Source organism: Silurus meridionalis, chromosome 20, assembly GCF_014805685.1.
Source record: "Silurus meridionalis isolate SWU-2019-XX chromosome 20, ASM1480568v1, whole genome shotgun sequence".
NCBI classification, from domain to species: domain Eukaryota; kingdom Metazoa; phylum Chordata; class Actinopteri; order Siluriformes; family Siluridae; genus Silurus; species Silurus meridionalis.
This window is the reverse complement of record NC_060903.1, coordinates 12398206-12424083: the sequence shown is the minus strand read 5'-3', so window position 1 is coordinate 12424083 and position 25878 is coordinate 12398206. Positions and strand designations below refer to the sequence as shown.

The 25878-nt window shown below is 37.1% G+C and overlaps 1 protein-coding gene across 1 annotated transcript in view; it reads left to right on the top strand.

Annotated features, from left to right (window-relative positions):
- Positions 1-237: 237 nt before the first annotated feature.
- Positions 238-25878, top strand: part of basp1 (brain abundant, membrane attached signal protein 1) — a 28679-nt gene continuing 3038 nt past the window's right edge. Inside the window, exon 1 of the mRNA XM_046877210.1 lies at positions 238-379. Within this exon, the coding sequence (XP_046733166.1) occupies positions 247-379 (133 nt within the window). The 5' untranslated portion in view covers positions 238-246. The remainder of the gene's footprint in view (positions 380-25878) is intronic.

Sequence of the window (25878 nt, the reverse complement as noted above, 5' to 3'; positions counted from 1 at the left end):
CATGCACTAAACGTTTTGCTCCCAAATCGTTGTTTCTGGCATGCAATCAAAGGTCTATTGTAACTAAGAGAACTCAATCAGCCAATTTATATTACTCTGAAATCATATGTACTATAAGATGTGTGATGTTTCATGTGTGTCTGTGCGTTCGTCTGTGTGTCTGTAATGTCTAAACCCCCCTCACACACACCTTTTTCTAACTACCCCGCCCCTTGCTACTCTTCCCCGCCTCCAAAGGAAAGAGGAATGCAGCGCGCTTCAGACTGGACAGCCGGAATCAGCGCAGATCCGCCGCCACGCGCACCGGAGACAGACGCGGAGAAAGGAAAATCCAGCAGACACTTCAGAAAGGATCTTCCTGCAAAAACTACTGCCGTCGGTAAGGTTCTTGCACTCCGTAAGACGACTATAAAAATTTCACCCTTTAGTTTTTTTGTATCATTTTTTGAAATATGCTGTTCTGGAGGGATTTCAAGACAATCCATTTGGAGTGCGCGCGCGCCTACAGGATTGTAACGTGCCTATTTAAAACGCTCCCTCTCTTGTCTGAAAGATTTATATATATATATATATATATATATATATATATATATATATATATATATATATATATATATCGTTATTTCGAATTGATAGCTGCCTACAGAGCGCGAGCGCGCAGAAACCGGAGAGGGGCGTGTACACCGCGCAGGCTCGCGCCTCGGACCGCGGCTTCAGCAGCCGGTCACCTCTATTTTACTTTGAATGCCATAGAAGAAAGATCCTTAATTTGATTTGATTTGATTGTATTTAATTAAAATTTGTGTGAATATGTATGAGACAGTAATGCAATCTATATAAGAAAAGTTTATTTTATTTCAAAGTGTTGCGTTTTATCCGAATTGTAAAACGGTTTGGTTGTGAAATTGGTGCAAAGTTTTATTAAAAAGAAAAAAGAGATATGTGTTCATCTCCGCCACACCCCTTTATCCCGGAGTGGAGGTGTGCAGTGCTGTCTAACTGGCACAAACACTGGCACACACACACACGCGCGCATAAATGCACACATGAACACACACGCATGCAGACACACGCATGCACGGACTATTAAACATACACGACTAAAACGCCATGAATGAATTGAAAATAAAATGATTTTTTTTTTTTGGGGGTGGGGGGGGGGTGTTAAACTGTTGTGCAGAGTATTATTTTCAGTCAGAAATAATCTTATGCATTTTTTTTTTTTTTTTTTATAGTGCAATTTCCAAATCCGAACACTTCTTCTTTCACGAGGACATTCCACAAATATTTGTGTGTTTTATTGCTGCATGATCACCGCTACCTTTTTTTTTTTTTTTTTGGTCGAATACACCAGTAATTGCGCGCTCCTTTGTCTCAACGGCACGCATGCGCAGTACACATAGGGTGTGGATAGTGTCTTTTTTTCCTCCCAAACCAGCGCATTTAAAACCTTTCAAGAAATAATGGATGCTGGTAGACCTTGATGTTTCCACTTTATGCCAATATTGAAACAAGGTAACATTTACACGAGGGAATAGTGAGTGAAGATTTTTTTAAAGGCTAAATGAGATGCTGCAGGCAATGAACCGATTCACCAGAGAGGCTCTCGAGGAGCGTGCACATTCCCGAGCGCGCGCTCTCTTACTTGCAGCAAAATAAATAAATAAATAAATACAATTGGTTAAAATCACATACTGGATAGACCAGTATTGGAAAATTATTCTTTACCCATCCATTTGTCACACTGTAGGTCTAATAAAGCTGAGGAAAATGCCAGACTAAATGAGGCATTTATTCATTGTGCATCAGTTGGCCACAAAGCTGGATGAGTCACATGCAAACCTGCACGCGCTCAAATGCAACGCGTTCTAGTAAAAGCAATACGTTCCTGGAACTCAATGCGTTTGTGTGATGCGCTGTCACTCAGACTCTGGGCATTGCATTGCATTGCGACGTGATCGGTTTGGCAGCTGCAGTCAAGCCAAGCGGGTGAAAATAAAAGTGGATTGTGTGTCGTGTGTGATTACGCGTGTTGCATGCTGACACTGTATGCGCTTCGTGGCGCGTCAAAGGAAAGTGAAATGGCGAATCAGACACAAATCAACAGTTGGGAGGCAAAATGGCGACTTTTACTCATTGCTGCTGGAGAAATATTGTAAAAACAATAAAAGGCACAACTCTGGGCAAAAAATAAATAGGGGCAAGCGCATGTGAATGGTCTTAATAAGAAATCATTGGTCTGAAAATCAACCAGAATGAAGCAAATGCACACCTGAGAGCTTTTTAACTATCATCAGTGAAGTGTTGGGGGAAAAAGAGGTTTTTAGTTTATACAGAATATTTCAATTTATACAGTTATACAGACAGGTGAAATCCTAAGAATGATCGTAAATCATAATTTGATGTCGAATTAAACACGTATCTGTTTTTTTTTTCATCCCATCAGCTGTTTGACGCTGATTAAATATTGACTGGAAGGATATTGACTCTTCTTTCAGCAAAAAAAATGTCCATAAGCTTTAAACAATTCGAAATCCATTTCATTAAAAGTATATTTTGCTATTTGGGACTCTGTTAGAATAGAAGAGGCTTTTGGCATGTGTACATTGCAGTCCAGTGAAATCCTTTCTTCAGATATCCCAGCGATGTTAGGAAGCTGGGATCAGAGCGCAGGGCCAGCCATGATATAACACCCCTGGAGCACAGAGGGCTAAGGGCCTTGTTTAAGGGCCCAAGAGTTGAACCCCCAAACTTCCAATCATTAACCCAGAGCCTTAACCGCTTAGCTACGACTTTTTGCCTCGGATTATACATTATGTCTGGTCAAACTGAACTGATATTCATATTTGTGTATGTTCCAATGTACCTTCTGTAAAAAATCAGCCAAGACATGGATGGTGTTCTGACCTTGCCTTATTGATTATTTGATTATTGATTATTTGATTATGAATGTTCATGATTACAGATTAATATATTTCAAATTGTATTACACTTCAATCTAACAATGGCCTCAAATCTGATCAACATCACGAGTGATTTTTTACAAAATAAGACAAACTGCAGTACAGCAGTAAATTGCATGAATGAGGACGGCAGTGGCAGCCGTTTCCAGCGTGTAAAATCACTTATATATTTACACATTTCTGTATTAATACATTTAGAAATATAGCACATTAGCTAAAAAGGCCGCTGGAGGCACACATACGTTCAGCTTTTTGTTTGCCTCGCAATATTTTTTACATAGGTCAGTCTTCCTAATTTTAATACAATATATAATATTGGATATCTTGGCTACATTTGAGGTAAGTGTGATGTTTTTGCAAAAACTTATACATAGAACAGTATTTATGTTTTCATTGCGAAGATATTTCTATTATACTATAAAAATAAAACCAGACTTCATTGCCAGTTTATAAATTGTTGATTTATTTTACAATGTTGTGATTTATTTTACCCTGCCTGTGTGTGTCTGTGTGTGTGTGTGTGTGTGTGTGTGTGTGTATATCAGACTGCACTTGAAAGATTTGTGGATGGCTTGTGATGTATGTGGTGGCCCAAGCTTTGATGAATGAGCGAGTTTTATCACACACTGCAGCCTGTGCAGCAGGTCTTACTCCTGGCTAAACAGTACTGTGGAGGATTCAGTAGGTCTGGATTAAACATTGCCACATTTGTGCCGAGGACAAGTGAGTGTACACAGGACAGCATGTAGTAATGAATAAACTACAGCAGACATCTAAGAGTGTGATGGAGAATATATAAAAAAAAATAGAATATATCCTTTTGTCCTGCAGTTGCACACATTTATCACTGCACGTCAGCAGTCACTGTCCAATAAAGTCACCAGTAGTGCTGGTTGCCATAGCGACTTTTATCAGTGGGCGACATGCGACTTTTGACAACAAATCAGGAGATGGATCATGCGCTTTCCTGTATTGTCTTCATCCTAGTAGCTGTTCAGTGAATGAAGTTCAACTTTGTCATGTTGCTGGATACATTCATTTTCTGTTGCAGATTTGATCGGACGTAAAATGATCCTGGTCGCTTTATCATTGCAACTCGTTGTACGCATGAACTATAATTAGCTGTGAGGGGACTGTAAGGATATTTTTTACGTTTTCATGTGATGCAATTACATTACAGCACGGTGAATTTCATTCTTTGCATAGCCCATTGATGTTAGAAAGATGGGATCAGAGCACACCCCTTGATACAACACCCCTGGAACACAAAGGCTTGAGGGCTTTACTGAAGGTCCAAAGAATAGTAGCTTCGCATTAGTGGGAATTGACTCCCACCCGTCCGACCAGTAACTCAGAACCTTAACCACAGAGCTATCACTTTCTCACTATTTTAACCTCTCATGTAGCCTTCACATAACATCCTGATAATAGATGACCGTACAGAAAAGTATGCATTCCAAGACTGACAAATCAACAGTAGGGCTGCTGCTATCGATTATTTTAGTAATCGAGTATTCTAACGTTTATTCCATCGATTAATCAAGTAAACGGTAATTTGTTTCCTTTTTAGAAAAAGGTACACCTTTATTGCTAAAATTAAATACAAGAATATCTCTAAACCCATTTAGTGCATTGAATTGCCATATAACACCAAAATGCACATATAGTGCATTCAAAAATAAGTCTAGAATAATACGTTATGGGAAAATATTAATTTAATGAAATAATAATTCTCACTCGTATTTATTTATTAAATCTCGCACAGTATCACGATGTGGTATTCTTGTCTCCGGAAAATCGATATAAAATGACTTTAAAAACGGTAACCACACTGTTTGGTGTTTTTTTCATTTAAGTTTGAAATGTTCCCTTTGGATTTCTTTGGAGAAACTTTTCTTGGCAAATAATTTGCCTCGATTAATTTTTGTAATCGAATTACTCAAGGAATCGTTTCAGCCCCAAACAGTAGTAGTGATTTGTTCTCAACTGATCTCAGAGTAGCAGAGAACACTTTAGGCTCACCAAGAGAATTCCAGCTATGAGGCTTCTTTCTGATATATATACAGCACACGTATTATAAACTCACTTTTAAATAAATGTTTATGCGGGTCACAGACTGTCTGTAAAATGCGACTCATAATATTTCAAAGACAAATCAGTCAGTTAGTAGCAGTAACATATCTTATGGCTACATTAGCCGTCTGGTATGTTTTAGTGTTTGCATGAAGTGAAGAGAATAATGAGAGAAAAGCGAGCAAGCCTGTAGAAAGTGAGCGAGTTATCGGTAAGCTAGCAAAATATTTAGCTTCATAAAATTAAACAGTCTAATCTGTTCAGTTTATGGAGTAATGGAAGAACAGAGATTGTGAAGGAGCTTGTGGTGTAGGACATGTTCAGCTTTGTGTTGTATTAAATATGAATAGGGTTTCTGCAGGGTGCATGTCAATGGCTTTTCTGACTTCAACATTATTAGTATTTTTTAATTTAATAAAAGAGAATAACAGACCAAAAGTCACAATACATTGCTCCAAGTTATTTATAGCATGTGCACAAAGATTTAGGGCATTTTAATGATTTGTGGTGGAAAAATTGGCCTTCAGAAAAGCCACTATGTACAGGTTTTAAAAATCTCTGGGGAAATAGTGAGGAGGCACAACTCTCAAGTCTAAAGCACAAATCTATAATATTTAAAATTATTACCTGTACTAGTAGAAAAACATCTGCCAAAACCGGAATAAAAATTTAATATGATAATTGGATTAATATGATCTCAGTTTATATGATGTGTAATGTATATGATAGTGTGTTTAATATCATACAAGCCTTTACAAACATAAACATGGGATTTTTATGGTCATTAATGTGTTGTAATGCCCATATAACAGATTTGGCTCTGTCTACCCTTAATGACCGACTGCATGCAAAGAATTTTTTGGACCACCACTTTCCAGAAAAGAAGCCAAATGCATTTTCTCTCCATGTTTTACATGCTGGATACTACGGTGTGTCATGCAGTGTTCTTTGCTTGTGCTGCTGTGGTGTGTAGTGTTTGTATTTGTGACTAACAGGTTAATAAATAAATACGGTGCAGTAAAATGCTGTTCCTTGTTAATTGTATTCCTGAGTGAAGCAAGATGTCATTGTATTTCCCATTGGTTGCTTAGTCTTTTTTACATGTTCTATATATTACACCATGTCAAATTTTACTAGGATCAAATATGCTTTGCTAATTTACACTGCCTGTTGTATATGATTGCAGTTAATCACGATCAGTATCACTTTATTGATCCCACAGGGAAATTGTTATGTTGCAGTTGCTCTGCTCACAATACAATTAAAGTAAAATACAGGTTTTTTTAAAATACAAGAAAAACAATATATATAATAAGTATAGATGCTGTACAAGCAAATGAACTATTACCCTACTACAAAATCCTTTAAAGTGTTAAAAAAAAAGAAATGGCAGTCAGAGAATTCGAAGTGTACAGGTGAGAACCTTCTAGAATTTTCATCATGCCAGGGTCTTAGCTTGCAGTCTGACTGCTGAGGCGTACTAAACTTCTAAACCTATTCTGTTGGCTGTGCAATATTCACAGTGTTAAATCCACTCTCAGAGCGTTCAGTCTTAAACCCATATGAACACACAGTCAAGTGTTCAGTATTGGTCTTTTGTGCCAAACGGGATTATGCGAGTCTAGCCACCATTAATCCCACTGTAATTCCTCCCAAACCATATTAGAGACCAATAAATTGGAGTACGATTGGTTCTGGGCATCAATATCGGAATCATATTTGCTGAATAGACCTCACACCAATATAGTCTTTCATTAAATAAAATAATAACGAAATGGTGAAAGCCTACACTATGGGATAACACACATACACACTCACACCACACACAGACAGCATGTCTCGAAATGGTTGCTATGACTCCCCTTAGGAGCTTTCGTACTAAATGTAAAATGGTTGCACAGTAAGCACACTCCATGAGGCTCACTATATGTTCTGCATGGAGCCAAATCAGATCCGTAATATGTTTTCGCATCCCCTGTCGGAAAAAGAAAACAAAGAAAAGCCTCTAGATTAAGGTTATTCGGTAAAAGGAGATGGCCTTTATATGTACCTTTTATACGTTTTTTTTTTTTATATATCTAAGTAAAGTGTGTTCAGTGATTTTGGTGTAATTTCCACTGCAAAGAAATTAGGGCAGAGGTAATGGGGAGAGATGAACTGTGGGTATGATTGATGCATTAAATTAAAAGTGAATCAGAGGATGAGAGCTGGAGAGAGGCAGTGAGAGTTAGACTTGTGCTGACAGGTAGAGATGGCCTGGACGAGACCAGCGCTGTCTGTGTTCGTTTGTTAAATTTTAGGAGTAACTAAAAAGGACAGTTAGACCAAATATGTCTTACTGACTTTAAGTCAACAGACCCTACAGACATGTGTGCATAAATATGGGTGGGATATGCTGCATTGTAGAGTGTGTGTGTGTGTGTCATTATGGAGTTTTTTATTACCCAGTTATAATGATGGCCACTCTGTCCACTGTGATGTGTACATGTTTGTGTGTATGTATATCAAGACAATGTTAAGACAGTTGATCAAGAGCAAAATATTTCTTATTTTAAACCCAACAATGCAAAAAAATTGGCAATTAATAAAACATATTGGCTACAGTAATGCATAAGTCAATAAAAAAAAGAAAACACAGCAGCAATGTACGTGAACGAGAGGAGACGATTTAATATTACAAATAAACATCTGATAGGCTGAAACAAAACAATCCTTAATGAGCTTAACTTTCGGAACGTTTTCATATTCAAAACAGATGCGTTCACATGTTCTATTCAAATCTCTCATAAGGTTTACATATGTATATAAAAGCACATAATGAACAGCATGTCCGATAGATTTTATTGAACAGGTCAACCTGCCCGTCACTACCCTTAAACCGACTCATTCAATCTTGTGTATCTTGTTCGCTCAAGGGAAACAACATCCCTGTAGAAAACGAACTGAAATGAATATTAATACTAATCACCGGCCAGGAATTTGATCAAGAGCTAATACTATTTGTAACATTGCTTTTTTGACCCTTGCTGCTGGTTGTTGTAAAGGTTGTGTTGTAACGACGGATAGGTGATGGGAGCAACAGTGTGCCACTCTACTCATAAATAACATCACAGCTCCAGGAGGAGTGTTGCTTATCTTTGGACTGGAGAATCGTAGCAGAAACAAACAGGTGCCCGGAGATAAGACTGCTCCTTGCTTCCTAGGAAGTGTGCATGACTGTATCTAATAATGTATACTTGAAATGTTGCTTCCACCTGTTGTCTGGCCATCTGTTTCAGTGTTTGTAGAAAATGACAAACAACAACAAAAAAAACGCTTCTACTGAAGTCGAGGGAAAATGATCTCACATAATTGTGGCCTTGAGACAAAATGAATATATTTAGTAGTTCGAATTTTCAGGTTACAAATCACAGGTCTGTATATACATGATGTGGTCAAAAGTTTGTGGACACCTGATTAAGATTCCTATTGGTCTTATTATTGAAGATTGCATTTTACATTTTGACCCCCATAATAACCTCTACTCCTCCGGTAAGAGGTTCCACTAGATTTTCGTGTGTATTCATGGAAATTTGTGCTCATTTAGCCACTAAGGCAGTAGTAAAGACAGAAACTGATGTCGGGTGAGGAGGCCTGGGGTGCTGTCCGCATTCTAATTAATCTCAAAGCTGTTGAATAGGGTTGCGGTTCTTTTGGAGAGTTCTTTAGCAGGCCACTCCAACCCATGTAAACTATATTTTAAGTGCTATGTTAATCCTATTTCAAGTGAAGGGAAAATTTTCATGCTGTCACAATGCATCGATACAATTGTGCACCTCTAACTTTGGGGAACAAGTTTGGGGAAGAACCACATATGGCTGGGAAAGCCAAGTGTCCCAATACTTTTGTCCATAAAGTGTGTGTGTGTTTGTGTGTGTGTGTGTGTGTGTGTGTGTGTGTGTGTGTGTGTGTGTGTGTGTGTGTGTGTGTGTGGTCATCACCTCCATGGCGATCGAGATTAAACATCAGCAATGGTTTACAGCTCCCTTTTTAATGCTCCCTTTTTGCAAGGCCAGACATGTACATGCGTGTTCATTACCGAATAGCCGTGTTTGTTTAATACGCCGAATGACGACCATCACGAGCGTTAAATGAATCATTTATTAATGTGCTACAGTGCTGCACAGTGAATATTAAGTATGATTGTGTTTGTATATATGTGTTCCTGTGTGTGTATATATATATATATATATATATATATATATATATATATATATATATATATATATATATATATATATATATATATATATATATATATATATGTGCGTTTTCTTTGAGATAAAGCTTGTTTTAAATTAAATGTTAAGTATTGGATTGTGTTCATTCTCTGGTATTGACTTTTGTTTTATATCATCAAAATAGATTTTCACATTGATGTGAAAAAAAAAAAACATGCATTAAAAGTAAAGCCTTTTTAGGCTTTATGATCTTTACCATGTTTACCATCGCTATGCCATTTAGTTTTGATTTGTACGATTCTCCCAACACCAACACCACTAATCAGTCAGTTACGACCACTTTTGATGGCCCTCTTTCTGAACTTGGCAGCAAAAAGATTACTTTCAGATAAGGTCATGTTTCAAGTTTGAAGGTGAGCTGGAATAAAATCTTTTTCTCTGGAGAGCTGAGCTAGTGCGACTGTTCTATCGTCACAGCATGGAACATAGATACACTGCTGTGATATTAAATACCCTCTGGGGAAAAAAGGAATATTGCACTTCTAACACACATTAAGGGGTGAAAATGTTTAGACTTTATTTAGGTGTAGAAGATAAGCATGGTCTTCCTTTGTTAGGTTTCACATCTGCTCTTATTAAAAAGTGCCTCGCATGACTCTGATGTAGAGACACTTTCACTGGTAATTTCTCGGCTTGGCTGCTACACATTTAGGTTTAAATGGAAATACAGGGAAAAGAACAATTAAGTGGAAATCACCAATGAATTTTTGCATTCATATACAAAAAAATAAATAAATAAATAAACAAAACAACAACAGGATGAGTGGTAGCTCAGTGGTTAGGGTGCTGGGTTACTGATCAGAAGGTCAGGGGTTCAAGTATTGTTAAGCTGCCACTCTTGGGCCCTTGAGCAAGGCTCTTATTCCTCTGTGCTCCATGGTGTGCTCTATGCAAAGAAATCATTTTGCTGTAATGTTTATTTGACAAATAAAGGCTATTCTATTTTATATCCAGACTACAGGAGCCCAGTATTCAATCAGCTTCTTTAACAAAATAATGATTTTGGCTTAATCCATGAGACACCAACGGAATCTTGGTTAATATTATATTGTCCATCATTCTATTTGTAAAACATGCCTAGTAGCAGTGTTTGCTAGCTGTCAATCACCCAGACAGCTTTTAGCTGGAGGTGCTATCCGACATTGCTCCTACACAAAAACACCAAAACATCACCTAGCAACTGATAAGAAGGTGTAGTCTGTCTATTTTTGTGAAAGCTACATTGAATGTTCGGGATTTGTGGACATCATAGCATTACAAATGTGCTGGAAAAAGTTTTTTAATCTGTATTCCAGTTCAGTGTAACACTGTAATAAATACATTGTACACCGTATAAAAAGATTTATTTAGGGTTATGCTTCTGTATAGAAGAATGATTTTATTGTAAATGTTGGATTTCTGTACATACTCTGATTTTACACATTTTTATATTCATAAATCCCCTCCACATGCAACTATAATCATATCTTGAATATCTACATACAGGAGTTGTGTAAGTGTTGCTCTCAGTGCTTGTTGGTGAAACAGAGTAAAAAAGAGAGTGAGAGAGAGAGAGACACAGAGAAAGGGGGAGACACACATAGATTTTGCTTGTCTCTTCTGGTGTTTATATTCTGATCTACTGTTTTCATTACTGCACATCCAGCCTAAGCCTGTTCTTGCATATGTGCGTGTGTGTATACAGGATTTTGCTACTTCTGATTTTAAAAATTTTCCAGCCACTGTCCATACATATTAGTAAACCCTCTAGACACACAGCAGCATTCAACTGAAATGTACACACACACACACACACACACACACACACACACACACACACACACATGCACACGCACACCAAGTCTCTTGAAGAAAAGAATAGAAAAGAAAAGAAAAATTGTACAACAGTGAGCACACTTTTCAATTAGTTCTTTCTTCCAAGGTTCTGTTTTTGTCTGTAATGCAATTTTATTCCACTTTTCTTGCAAATAATGCTGCAGATCTTCAACTAAATTAGAAAAAGGTGGGATGCAGGATAAAATTTACATAAAACATTTCATAAACCTATACTTTATAAATACTCATGAACCTCACACGATAGAATATTGAACACATATAAACCGAGGAAATGTATCATTTTAGGGAAAGAAATTGGTAATTGTGAATCTAATGGCTAAAAAACATATTTAAAAAAGTTGGAATTAGGGCAACAATAGTGTAGAAAATTAAGTGTTACTAAAATTAATCAGTTGGAGAAACATTTTAAAATTGGGAATGAAAAGTGTATCTTAGAGTTGCAGTGTCTCCCAGAAGTAAGGATGGGTAGAGGTCTATGAAAACCTGTGTCTACGATGTGTGGAACAATTTTAGAATAATGCTCCAAAATATAAAATTGCAAAGACTAAATATCTCATCACCTACAGTCTCAGTCTGCGAGGGACAGTGACAAGAAGCAATATTGGATGCCCAGGATCTCCTCGCCCCCAGGGGACAATAAAAACAGCTATGATTCTGTAATGGAAATTACTGCACAGGATCAGAAACACATCCAGAAATCATTGTCTGTTAACACAGTTCACCGTGTCATCTACAAATGCTTATTTTATCCACCATGCAAAGAAGAAGCCATATGTGAACATGACCCAGAAATGCTTTTAGCTTCTCTGGGCCAAAGTTCATTTAAAATTGTCTGAGGCAAAGTGGAAAACTGTTCTTTGGTCAGACAAACAGAAATCTGAAATTCTTTTTGGAAACCATGGCTGCCATAACCTTTGGTCTAAAGAGAAAAAGGGCCATCTGTCTTATCACCAGTGCTCATTTCAAAAGCCTCCATCTCTGATGGTATGGGGGTTCATTAGTCCCTATGGAATGTGCAGCTAGCCCATCGGGAGGGGCACCATCAATGCTGAAAGGTATATCTATGTTTTAGAGCAAAAGTCTTTCAGGGAAGGCCTTGTATATTTTATCAAGACAAGGATAAACCATGCATGGATGCTGTAGTGGCCTGCCTGCAGTCCAGACCATTCAAAATGTGAAAACATTTGGCACATCATGAAATGAAAAATACAACAAAGAAGTCCCAGGACTGTTGAGCAGCTAGAATCCTGAAACAGACATGAATGGGACACTATTCCTCTCCCAAAACTTCAGCAACTGGTCTCCTAGTTTCTCAGAATAAAATATGGGTTTATAAGATGTTTTCCACTCATTATGTTTTGTTTTTATTCATATTTTCTAACTTTTATTTAAAACAGGTGTTGTAGCAAACTGTGAAAGGATTTACAGTACATAACCGTACATAGGATAGGATCTGGATTCAGACTGTACCATTCCAAAACACTGATCTTCTTCTTTCGAAGCCATTTCTTCACTGAGCTAAATTTGTTCTAGGGTGAAATTTATTTTTGTATTTAAGTGTCTAAAAGAGGTCTGCAGGATTTGTGTGTACATAGATTGGTATTTGGTGGTATCCGTTATTCCCACTTTACCAGAAATAGAATTAGCACAAGGGTATGCTGCTACCACTGCCAAGCTTCACTGTAGGTATGGTATTCTTTGGATGATAAGTGGGCTTGTTTTTGTGCCAAACATATGTTTTAGAAGTTCTAACTTGGTCTTGTTATACCAGAACATTTGATCACATGGTTTGGTGGTTAGGGTTATTGAAAGGCTTTTTTTCTCTTTCACTTAAAAAAAAGATTTAATTTTTACTTCATTTCAGTACTTTATTTCAGTATTTATTTAGTATGCCTGCTATAATCACATTTAAAGTGGCATATGTTATATTTCTCTTATTTTTGTATTTTCTAGTATTTCAGTCAGTATTTTAGACAAATGTCAGAAGTAAAAAAACTGGACTACTCATTGCTTATACAGAGTGCACAAGTCTGTGGTACCTGAGAAGTTTTGTTTATCTCTGGAGAATAATACACCTTTTCATCTAGGTCTTACAGTATCTTCTACTAGTATTATCTTGTAGAGAAATTTATTTGTTAAAGGTAATAAAAACAAGATATCTAGCCATGGATATTAAAATTTTTACACATTATGTACTACATTGCACCAATGTTCAGTTTACTGTGGACTTCAAATTCAAGGACACAAATTGTTTACACCATGTTGTTTATTCATGATCTGTTTTGCTCTGTTGAGTTGTAGAATTAATTAAGGTGTGCCCACATTTTTGGTTCATTTGTGCTTGCCAACAAACATAACATGCCTACAATTTAGGCAAATGAATTTGCAGAAGAAGTCAGCTCAGGTTTATTCCATCAGACTCCACTATGGTTAGCTCTTGGAGAATTGAGTCAGAAAGCGATTTGAAGGCTAGAGAAATGGTATATGGCTTCAGGATGATTCATATAAAGTTAGACACCAAGTGTTGGATGAAGCCTATGTAACGTTCATACATTTAAAATGGAGTGCAAGAAAAAGAGTTAGCAGTTTTCCAGTTTTAACAGCACACCAAAATGTGGCAAAATAGGTGAATTAATAAAATAAAAAAAACAGGATCTTGGATTTAATGGATTTTTGTATTACTTTCCTAACTTAATATTTTATTACAATTAATACAATACAGGAAACGAATACAAAAGAACAATTTTAAGTAAAATGATTTTTGCTTATTGTTTGCTACATTTGGGTTGTTGAGGCTGAGGCTTTTTATGTTTATTTTATATAGCAATTATTATGCACGTGTTATTAAGTTCATACAGATTAGCCCAGTTAATATATATCTGAACTAAGCAGCTCTGTTTTGGTGTCACAAAAACTATTATTATTATTGCCTTGGAAAATAAGCAGAAAACAACAGGTGTCCTTTTCCGAGAGCATCAGAAATGTCTTTTGATTTCGGGAGCTTCAAATTCAACACATGTCGACGGGAACGTAAGAGTGCTTGCTGAAAGCTCGCTAAGGCAGCGCAGCACAAAAATAGCCTGATGCTGGCTATGCTTTGACAATTATTTCATCATCCTTAATGTCCTGCAGACAAGCTTGCATGTGTAGCGTGCACAATTTCAGGATTATAGGAGGTGAATTATTTAAACCTCCGAAGTGAACATTTTAGATAGATGAGGGTGAAGACAACTGTAACAGTGCCAACGGCAGACCTCTGTGTTAAGAGAACACAGAAAATCCAGGGGAAGGGTGTGCTAGAGCTGACAGACAGAAATGTTGAAATCATTGTAATCAATAAAGTTCCAGTGCTTGGACCCTTATTAATCATTTATGATTGCTATGTATTCATAGAAGTCTCACGCACATGCACATGATGCAACTGGGCTCTCAGTAACCCAATACCAGATTATATCAGCCGGACAAACATAGTAAAAGAAAGGAGACGCAAAACAATTCTTCCCCCTCTGACGCTCTGTTTGACTCCAATAAGCACGATCTTTATTGAGTAAACCTGAGGCAGTGTTTGAGCAGAAACTGGCCATATGTGAGAGTATTTGTGTGTGTGTGTGTGTGTGTGTGTGTGTGTGTGTGTGTGTGTGTGTGTGTGAGTATGGGGAGATTTCTGTGTGTTATGTTTGACAGGGTGTGCACAGGTGGACCAGGTGTGCCAAGCAATAAAAGCTCGGATAGGGTAAAATAGCAGAATGAGGCAGCGAGCAGGAATTACAGTTTTGAAACTAGGATTGCTACGGTCACCATGATAATACACAGAAAACCTGATTATTAATGTGTCACTGAGGCTACTGATAGATGAGGAAACTGCACTAAAAATGCAGCTCCTTTATCTTGTAATTAATAATTGTACAAGAGGACAAAGTGGCACAGAGGAGGCATGCAAGAGCACACTAAAACCCAGAGCACAAATAATCCATAATCCTTTTTTTTTTACAATGAAGGAGATAAAAAAAAATAATCTAGCCAATGTGACAGCATGACAAATCAGAAAACCTGTTAAGATCGTTAGACCTGTTAGATTTGTGTATTGGTGCATTCTGACTGTTGAGCAACTCTGATATTAAAGCCGATCGAGCCGGATTACCATGAGGGTCATGAAATAGACTATGCCATGCAATGAACATCTGTTAAAAGCACTGAGCCCTGTGTCATAAAATAATGTGTCAAATATTGTAATATTAATATTGAATATAATTCAAGAGAAAACATGAGCTCTATATACTATATATAACTTATTCCATATTATTGCTAATTTTTGGTTTAGTGTTTTAGTATAACGTTTTATTCATTTGGCATTTTGCTCAGCGTTTGAGGATTACAGGCCTTGCTCACAGGCCCAACAGTGACAGCTTGGCCATACTGGGATTCAACTCACAGCCAACCTTCTAATCTGCATCATTGCACTATATTCCATTCATATTTTCCACTGCTTGAATTCTACGAAGTACAGCTTACCTGTATGCAATTAGGTTTATAGGACCTTTTTGTATGAAGCTAGTTACAAATTACATTTTGCAATAAACAGACAAATAAATACATATATAATTACAAATAAATTATTGTTTTGGTCTCATTGATTTCTGAATCAGGTCTATTCCAGGTTTGGGCCATCATAATGTTTAAATACTACAGTATTTTTTTTATTGATAACACTCTATAATGGATAAGTTTCCCAAACCATTCATTTAGTTTTCAAATAACACATTTCTGTTTTTTTCACCAATTTTCACACATTTTTTCTTTTAAACATTTAGGTGCATACAGAGTTCATTCTCCATTCTTCAGAATTTGAATGTTTTTTTTCTTGAAAAGACTTCCCGTCTACTGTAAGATCACACTGCAGTGATGTAATGACAATCAAATTTCAATAAAATCCTTTTACTTTAAAATTATTTTTATTTTACTATACCTGTACCATTCATCATTATTGTTGTATAAATAAAAGGACGATATCAGTTCTTTCGTAATTGTGTTTTGAAATCAGTCAGTGGTGTAATCTAGGCAATGGAACGGGGCCAAAGTTTGATTTTATAGAATAAAATATATTTTTAATTTATTTGATCTTTTTTTATTTAGACTGAGGTTTGTACATATTGTTGTGTTGTTATTAATAGCTTATGTGTTGAGATTAATAGCTTATATTTAAAAAGGGGGAAAATTGTGAACGGTTTAATAAATTAAGTGTTAGCAATCAGGAAAAAACATTGTATTGTAGAAACGCTAACATAATTATTAGTTAAACTGGGACAGTTCTAAAGCTTTTTGCTCAGATATATCTAACTGATAGAAACCCACACGGTTGTGTTTTCATGGATCTGGAGCGGATTCAGTGCTACTTTTGGTCCTAATCCGGTGCAGTCTGTCGTCGAGGAACACTTGATACAGCAGGAACTGTCCTGATTGGAATTTATCATGCAGCCTTATATAATAACTGACTTTTCCCTAGAGAGGGTTTTTGCTATTGGGTAATACTTCTTGTTCTCCCTCTTTCGGCTGCTCCCTTTAGGGGTCGCCACAGCGGATCTTCCGTCTCCATATCTCCCTGTCCTCTACATCTGCCTCTTTCAAACCAACTCCCTGCATGTCTTTCTTCACCACATCCATAAACTTTGCTATTGGGTAATATAAACGTACACATGTAAAAATTAAAGTGCTGAATGAATAGGATTGAGATTTTCACACATTCCCACTGCCTTAATATGTATGTTCTTTGGGCTGATATTAGTGCATTAAGATTGTAAAGCCTAAAATTGTTCTCTCAATTTGATGATTGATCTAGTAATGAATGATTAATGTATAGGTAGGTAGGTGTGTGTGTGTGTGTGTGTGTGTGTGTGTGTGTGTGTGTGTGTGTGTGTGTGTGCGTGTGTGTGTGTAAAAGAAAGAGCAACTTTTGGAAATTGACTTATGTTGCAGTATTTTACTTGGCTTTCAGAATATTAGAGAAATACCAGGAGTCGTTCTGATATAGTGTGTGTTTGTGTGTGTGTGTGTGTGTGTGTGTGTGTGTGTGTGTGTGTGTGTCTCTCTCTCTCTGTGTGTGTTATATAACTGATCTTACAAGTACACATATTCATCAGTAAAACAGAGTTGGTTGGGTTATCCTATTCATTTTATTTTCATTGTTTATTTTTAAATGATGTAGATTTTCTTAAGTAATTATTTTATTCTATTTATTTATATACAGTGTCTCACTAAAGTAAGTACACCCCTCAAATTTCAGTAACTATTTTACTGTATCTTCTCAAGGGACAAAACTATAGAAATGAGCCTTGGGTACATTTTAGAGTAGTCAATGTGCAACTGTAATAGCAGTACAGATTTACTGTACTGCTTCTTATAATAACTTGGCATACAGTCATTATTTTCAAAATAACTGGCAACCTAAGTGAGTACACCCTAAATGATAACAGCTATACGTCATTTAGCCATGCAAAGCCACATGTCCTTTTCATCATGGTGCTTTAAATACAATTCTCTCATACTGAACACTAGATGTTTACCCAGGTAAAGGATCATAGCAAATAACTCTCTGAGGATTTGAGAATTAGAATTGTTGCTCTCCACAAAGATGGTGTAGGCTATAAGATCAGTAACACCCTCAAACTGAGTTACAGTACAGTGGCCAGGGTCATAAAGAGGTTTTCCAAGAAGGGTTCCACTTGGAACAGGCCTCATAAGGGTTAATCAAAGAAGTTGACAAAAGCCGCTTCATAAAACAGACGCATGAGTGCTGTCAGCATTTCTTTAGAAGTTGAAGGTCCGCTTGTCAGTGCTCAGACGCAACACACTGCAATGAGTCGGTTTGCATGACCATCGTCCCAGAAGGAAGCTGAGCCCTTTTTCTGAAGCTGGCTCACAAGAAAGCTTGCAAGACAGTTGCTAAAGACAACCTGTTCAAGAGCATGAATTACGTTTGGCTCAGATAGTGTCCAGCATGTGTGGCGATTCCCTAGTGAGGAGTACCAAGAAAATTGTGTCTTGCCTACAGTCAAGCATGGTGGTGGTAGCATCATGATCTGAGGCTGCAAGAGTGCTGCTGGTACTGGGGAGCTGCGGTACGTTGAGGGAAACATGGATTCCAACATGTGCCGTGACAGTCTGAAGCAGAACTTGATAACATCCCTTCAGAAACTGGGACAAACATCAGATTTCTAATTAAATAATAACCTCAAACACAAAGCCAAGATGACAACTGCCTTGCTGAAAGTAAAGGTGATGGAGTGGCCAAGTATGTCTCCAGACCTGAACCCTATTGAGCCCCTGTGGGGCATCATCAACAAAAGGTGGAGAAGCACCATGTGTCTAACTTTCAGCAGCCCCATGATGTCATTATGGAGGAGTGAAGAGGATCCCAGCAACAACCTGTGCAGCTAGTGAATTCCATGCCCAGGAGGATTAAGGCAGTGCTTGATAACAATGGTGCTCACACAAAATATTGACACTTTGTACACAGTTTCGGTGTGTTCACTTAGGGTGTACTCACTTTAGTTGGCAGTTATTTTGACTATAATGGCTGTATGTTGAGTTATTTTTAGAGGACATTAAATATATACTGCTATACAAGCTGCATTTGTTAGACCCCATTTGGGTAATACAGATGTGTGTGTATGCGTGTGTGTTTTACATTTAATATTAAATTTTCTAAAGATATGATCTACTTAACTGTACTACTTATTTCAGCATACTTTAACAAAATGTCTTCACTCCTACCGTCCTTTATTCATTCACTCCCTCCATTTGTAGAATTGTCAGGATTTTCCCCTTTTAAAAGAAATTCTTGAAGCTGAACATAAAACGCTAAAGAATCTATAGCGATAGCCACTCCCTGGTTAGCGGCTAACACTAGCGATAAGGATTCTTTATTGTTTTCATGCGTGCGCAAAACAAATCTTATTTTCGGTACAGAGTGAGTAGCCACAGTGACACTGCCATAACTCTTTTTATACCCCTGTCATTGTTGTGTATGTTTTCAAGTTTAATAATTAATAATAAAAAAAAATGCACTCAAAGTGTGAAGCGGAGACGAAACAAACTTTGGGTCTGCAACAATACATCCCTGAGGGGAACTCAGATTGTAACTATGTTTCACAATTAAAAAGGATTGCATTCTGTACACGTGTACCGAACCAAAAGCCCTATTTCAAATAATTTCGGTACGAATACGGTACACCCCATATATATTTAAAAAGTGATCATAATAAGGTAGCTGTCGAATATAATTGAGTTGTTAGGTTATATATATTTTTTAAATCATGCAGAGGGATGCGAGATGTGATTTACCTCTGTAGTCCTCTCAGGTAGGATAAAATTGATTAAAAATTTGTAAAAGGTCTTAGTGCACCTCATAATTAAATAAATGAATGACTAGAGTTGAAGTACGTAATATGATACACAGTCCCCTCCAAATAGATTGGAAGAGCAAAAAAAAAAAAATGTTGGTTTTGCTACACAATAAAGACATTTGTGTTTAATATCAACAGATGAAAATCATTTCTTGATATTTGCATCTAGCACTAAACAACCCACCAAACATGACAAACAAAGAAAACAAGAGCTGTTGATCTTGACATGGTAGGGGTGAGGGTATCACAATCCACTGGTGGAAGGACACTTAGAGTGCAAAAATTTAGAGCTCATACTACAAGAAAAAAAAAATCACCCAATCAGCAGTTAGAATCAGAAAGCCAACAAAGTTCTGCAAACAAGATTCATCTTCATCAAAGTGAAGAAAAGGAGAAAGTCTGGAGAAAGGAAAGCTTTGATCATGATCCAAAACATACATGGTGCAGATGTCATGACTTGTTGGATCCAAATGAATCTACCCTCATTGGGAGGAACTTGTCATCATGTAGCAGATAATGGTGCAAACTATAAACACAACATGGGCCTTTATCAGGAAAAAGAAAGGATTTAAGCTGGTCAAGTCAATCACCAGATATTTATTCAGTTAAATCCGAATGTCTTCTGCATCACAAGTCAAATCTTAATTGATTTATAAAGCACATTTTATAACTGTTGACCAACGTGCTGTCCAGAGGATTGAAGAAAAATTCAGATAAACAGATTAATAATATATCAAATAAAGACTTTATTCATAATTTAAAACAAATATATATGTTTTAAGACATGACTTAAAATTATCGATGGCTTGACTTGGTGAGAACTTGATATGGAACTGCAACTCATTCCAGAGCCTAGGTTCAGCAACTGAGAACTTTGTGTCACCCTTTGTTCTTAATCCTGTTCTGTAAGCTATTTGAGGACCAATAGCTCTGGGCAAATGCTGGGAAATAAGTTTGGAAAGTTAGGCAAGTGCCAGACTATGTAGGCTTTTATACACAAATAAAAGAACTTAAAGTTCGATTTTGAAAGAGACTGGCAGCCAAGCACTGGAGAACCTAGCGGCAGCATTTTGAACAATGCAAGATACAGCAGACTTAGAGGCCCTTAGGTAGAGTGACATTGCAGTAATCAAGCCTTGAATAAATAAAAGCATGTATGACAATCTACAAATGATTCACTCCTGATTTAAACTTAAGATTAAAACATCTTTAACATACCGATACTCTTTAACTGATGATAACATAAAAAGAAATATAAGAATTTGCTTTTGTGTAACAATACATTTGGACAATTAGCCATGTAACAGTACATGTTTTGGACCATATTAACATGTGCATTGACTGTACTGATCACTAAGCTCAGTAAACTGGAAATCTGCAGAGGGATTCTAAACTTTCTTACTAACAGACCTCAGTCTGTTAGGTTGGGCAAACAGGTATCCTCAACTCTCATTGTGAACACCAGCATCCCACAGGGCTGTGTTCTGAGCCCACTACTCTACTCCATGTTCATCCACCACTGATTGTGGTGGGTGAACAACTCATTCACCACCACTCATTGTGGACTTTCGAAAATCTGACAGTAGGAGACACTTTCCAGTCTACCGTGGAATCACAATAGAATTCAATGGAACTGCTTCTCTGCATAACTCCAATATCTTTATCAAGTATGCATGCAATATGACCCCCCCCGTGACCGGCCAGATCAGCAACAATGAAGAATCGGCCTACAGGGAAGAGACCCGAAGCCTGACAGCATGGTGTGCCTCCAACAACCTGACCCTCAATACCATGAAGACTAAAGAGCTCATTGTGGACTTTCAAAAATCTAACAGTAGGAGACATTTCCCAGTCTACCGTGGATCCACAGATCTGTCCTGGCACCAGAACTCTTCAGCTCTGGTTAAGGAGGCACAACATCACCTCTACTTCTTGAGCAGTCTTGAGAAAACTCATCTGTCCACAGGGATTCTGAGTTTTAACCTCTGCATCATCGAGAGTATCCTGACCAACTCCATCACTGTATGGTACGGAGGATCCACTGTATGTGAGCGCAAAGCCCTATTGCCCAACGCATCACTGGCACCCAACTACCTGCCAGTGAGCACCTTTACCAGATGTCTGTGCAGAGCTCACAACATCATCAGGGACTCCTCACATCCCAGTCACAAACTGGTTAACCTGCTTCCATCAAGAAGGAGATACAGAAACATACCCACCAGAACCAGCAGGTTCATGGCCAGCCATTTCCATGCACCATCAGCCTACTAAACTCCACAGTACACCGTTAGATCACTGTATAAACACTGTATATAACTTCTGTACAATTGTACATACAACGTACATATTACATATTGTATTTTTTTACCCCTCATTCTACACACATTCTGTTGTACTTTTCAACCATGTCTACACATCTCTTCACTGGTACAGACTTTATATTTATTCACTGTTCATATGTTTACATGTTACACTGTACATATGTATATACTTACATATCTATCTATCTATCTATCTATCTATCTATCTATCTATCTATCTATCTATCTATCTATCTATCTATCTATCTATCTATCTATCTATCTATCTATCTATCTATCTATCTATTTGGACAATTAGTCATGTAACAATACATTTAGAGGGAATTGTACAGTACCAGAAATGTTATATAGGGAAAAAACAACACTATAATAATATTCAATTTTGTTGTTAGGTATTTGGTCTAGTTTAACTGTTATCTTTGAAAGTGTAAATGGAGAGAATTTGGTAGATTATAAATGATGTTCAAAAGAAAAGTTTGGATTATCTGATCAGGTTCCTGAGTGTTGAATGAAAAAGGCTGTGAGTTGTGCAAATGTTAGAAGCCATGTTCTGTTTAAAATTTTTTCTACACTCCAAACATCTCGTCTAACATTTCTTCCCAGAATGCTCTGCTGCTACCAGTGATTGGGCCAAATTTTCTGCTCCATTTTCTCTCTCTCTCACTCTTTCTGTCGCTCTCTTTCTCTTTCTCTCTTTCTCACAAACACATACACACATACAAACACACAACACAAATATTTTCAGCATAAATGTGTTTAAATACAACATAAATATTTGTTTTTTTTCACCTTGTCTTGCACATTTACACAATGCGCACCACAAACACCCACACACACACACACACACACACACACACACACACACACACACACACACACACACACACACAGAGGCAAACACATACAAATATGGCATGGTATGACAGAATTGCTATGACAAGCTTTCACTCTTCCTCACGTTTTTCTTTCTTTCTTTGTCTCTGACAAGGTCTGTTGTTCTCTGTCTGAATCACAGTCTGCAGCTCTGTGCCGCTTTGTGTCTCTCTCCTTCTCCCTCCTTCACCACACAGCAGTGTGCTTTGGTGTGGTGTATTTCAATCTTGTATTATCAGGACACATGTAGACCTCGTAGAAATTGTACAGTTTGAATTGAATTACAAATTAGTTCAAATCCCATGTTTCCCCACCAGATCGACACTTCATTTTTTCATTGCACTTCACCATTCAGTGCAGGATTTCTGAAGTGTTTCTAGTCCTTAGTTTTCTTTTATTTATTGTTATAGACTTTTTTTCTGTTCCTATTTCTGTATGTCCTGGTTTAGTTCACGTGTCACTGCCCCTAGTGTACATGTGCCATGCATGTTTGAACATAGATACCTAAGCAACTGTCCTCTCCCAAAGCCACAACATGCTGACAGATACTCTGTTTCAAACCAGGCCTGAAATATTATGCTTGAGGTTTAGCATTGCTTATGAGGGCTTTACTTATGAGGGCTAATGTAAAATCAGCTCTTCTTGTTATCAAACTCAACTGTTGGCTTTTAGCTCATTTACACGAATATACAGTACCAGTTCATAGTAGTTCAAGTTCAAAAAGTCACCTAGTTCAAATGCCCGTTCATTATATGGACGGGCATTTGTCACCTGACTATAAGATTTACTTGTGTCTTTTCAACATCCTATTCCACATTTAGTCCCCATTTGCTGCTATAATGATCTCCACTTTTCTGGGAAGATACATTTTGGAATGTGATTGTAATGAAATCAGCCACAAGATTGTCAGTAAAGTCAGGTACTAATGTACAATTCATCCAAAAGGTGTTCAAGAGAGCGCTATAGTATACCACTCAACTTACTGTTCCACTCTAACACATGCAAAGTATATGTTCATTGAGATCGCTTTGTGCACTGGGTAGAATCGAATGCCTAAAAAGCACATACAAATCTGATTGGTTAGGTCTCCACAAACTTTTTTTTCCATATAACAACCTAGATATTAATTTATTCATAATCAAAACTACACACGAGCAGTATGGCATTTATGAAAAAGCAGTCTGATGAAAAATGTTTGTATTCCTCAACAAATCATGACTATGTGTATATTTATTAATGGTATGATTGCCCTAATAAACCTTTAGGAATGAAGAGTAAATGTGTGGGTTAGCTTTACTTATGCTAAATGTCTACAGTACATAAACCCAGTAGGCTGAATCGATAAAGAATCAACAAGGTTTTTTTTTTTCTTATCAAGATGTCTGTCAGCGCCCGTTTTTTCCAGTGTGTATGTTGTCACTAGACAGAGCCCACATGCATGATGGACTGATTTCATTATATTTTGGGCGTTCATGCTCTCATGGTACCAGCAGAGATTGTTTGTCAGGGGACGGACTGCCAAGAGAATGGATGTGCTAGAATGTATTATTCAAGGAACATATTTAACGGTATTATAACACAACAAAACGTCCCTTTTAAGTGAATGCAAACTGTAATTGCTGTCCCTCAGCATTATGTAGAATGTCCAGCCAAGAAAATAGAATGTTATTCAGTGTTGAGTAGGGGATGCTGTATCAAGACAAGTCTGGATAAAAACTAAACCCCATCGCCTAAGACTCAGAATAGCAGTTACCATAGCAACCAAAGTCACATGACCTACTCACAGTAAAAAAAAAAAGCCCATGAACACACATACAATACAGACATGTGTGATGTATAGCAGGTGGGGGAGGAGTGTATTTGTATGGAAAGAAGGGGATCAATCGTTGTACATAGTATATATGTGACCAAAAAACAGGCTGCTCCTCTTATAGAAATAACAATAGTATTTGTTGTGTGTGTTTCAGAAAACAATAGAGTCAGGCTCTCCCATCACCATTAGTATGAATAATGTGCCATTCCTTTTTCCACTTGCGGTGGATATTTGTGTCTGTATGTGTCCGAAGCCAAATCGAAGCCTATAAAAGACGCTAGGAAAGAAAGCATGCTTTATCTCATGTACTACAGTTATTTTAATAACAAGTAGCCTCATTTATCTACCTGAGAATAAATATATTCATAAAATCAATTATTTACACAATAAAGCATTTAGAAAAATGCAGTTCATTTAAACAAAAGAAGTTTTCATCCTATAAAGGGTCATGATTATGTGAACGTTTGCAGAGAAGTGGTTCCCTGTGGTTTGGACTTCTGATCAGAACATTGTGTGTTTGACTTTTTCAGCAATAACACTGCTGGGCCCTCAAGCAAGGCCCTTAATGCTTAAATTATCAGCGCCATAAATAAGATACAAGGCCAAATGCTGTAAATGTAAAGGCAAGTGTTGTTGTGTGAATAGTTTATGATGCATTTGTATCATAATTGATTCATAATGAGGTTGTTTTATTACTGCATATGCCCTGACAGAGTGCTCATAAGCAAAAGCCTCACCTCACTCTATGTTGCACATATGTTTATTCACTTTTAAGTCAAGCGTACTTTTTTCTTTCATTTAAAGAGGTTCTTGAAGTCTCCTGAAAGTACTTTTGTACTATGATAATTCATGTATGCAGTTTTCAAGGCGTAAACAAGACGTGCCTAGGCAACAAAAAGGATTCAAGGAACCGACCTGTGTCTGTGTTGTTGTGAAGAGAAAGTAGAAGGTTTTATACATAACAGGTCCATACTTATTACTGAAAGGATATATAATACATATCATCACTTTGATATAAAATACAAAAGGATGTAAATGTGAACTTATAACCAACTAAAAATACATCCTGGTGTGGTTAAGTCTGGATTGAAGGATTTTAAATAAGTTGGATGACTCTAAAGGTGTAGCTTTATTGTGCGGTTTAATGAGACTTTCAAAATGAATTAAGAATTGAAATTGCAAGAAGATTTTACACAATCTTAGGTTTCCATTCATAAATCAGGTTCAAAAGTAGAATTTTGAGATTATAGTGTGTATTCATCTATTATTATGATTAATAGACTTTTCTTCTGTTGTGTTCATATAAATAAGTCTTTT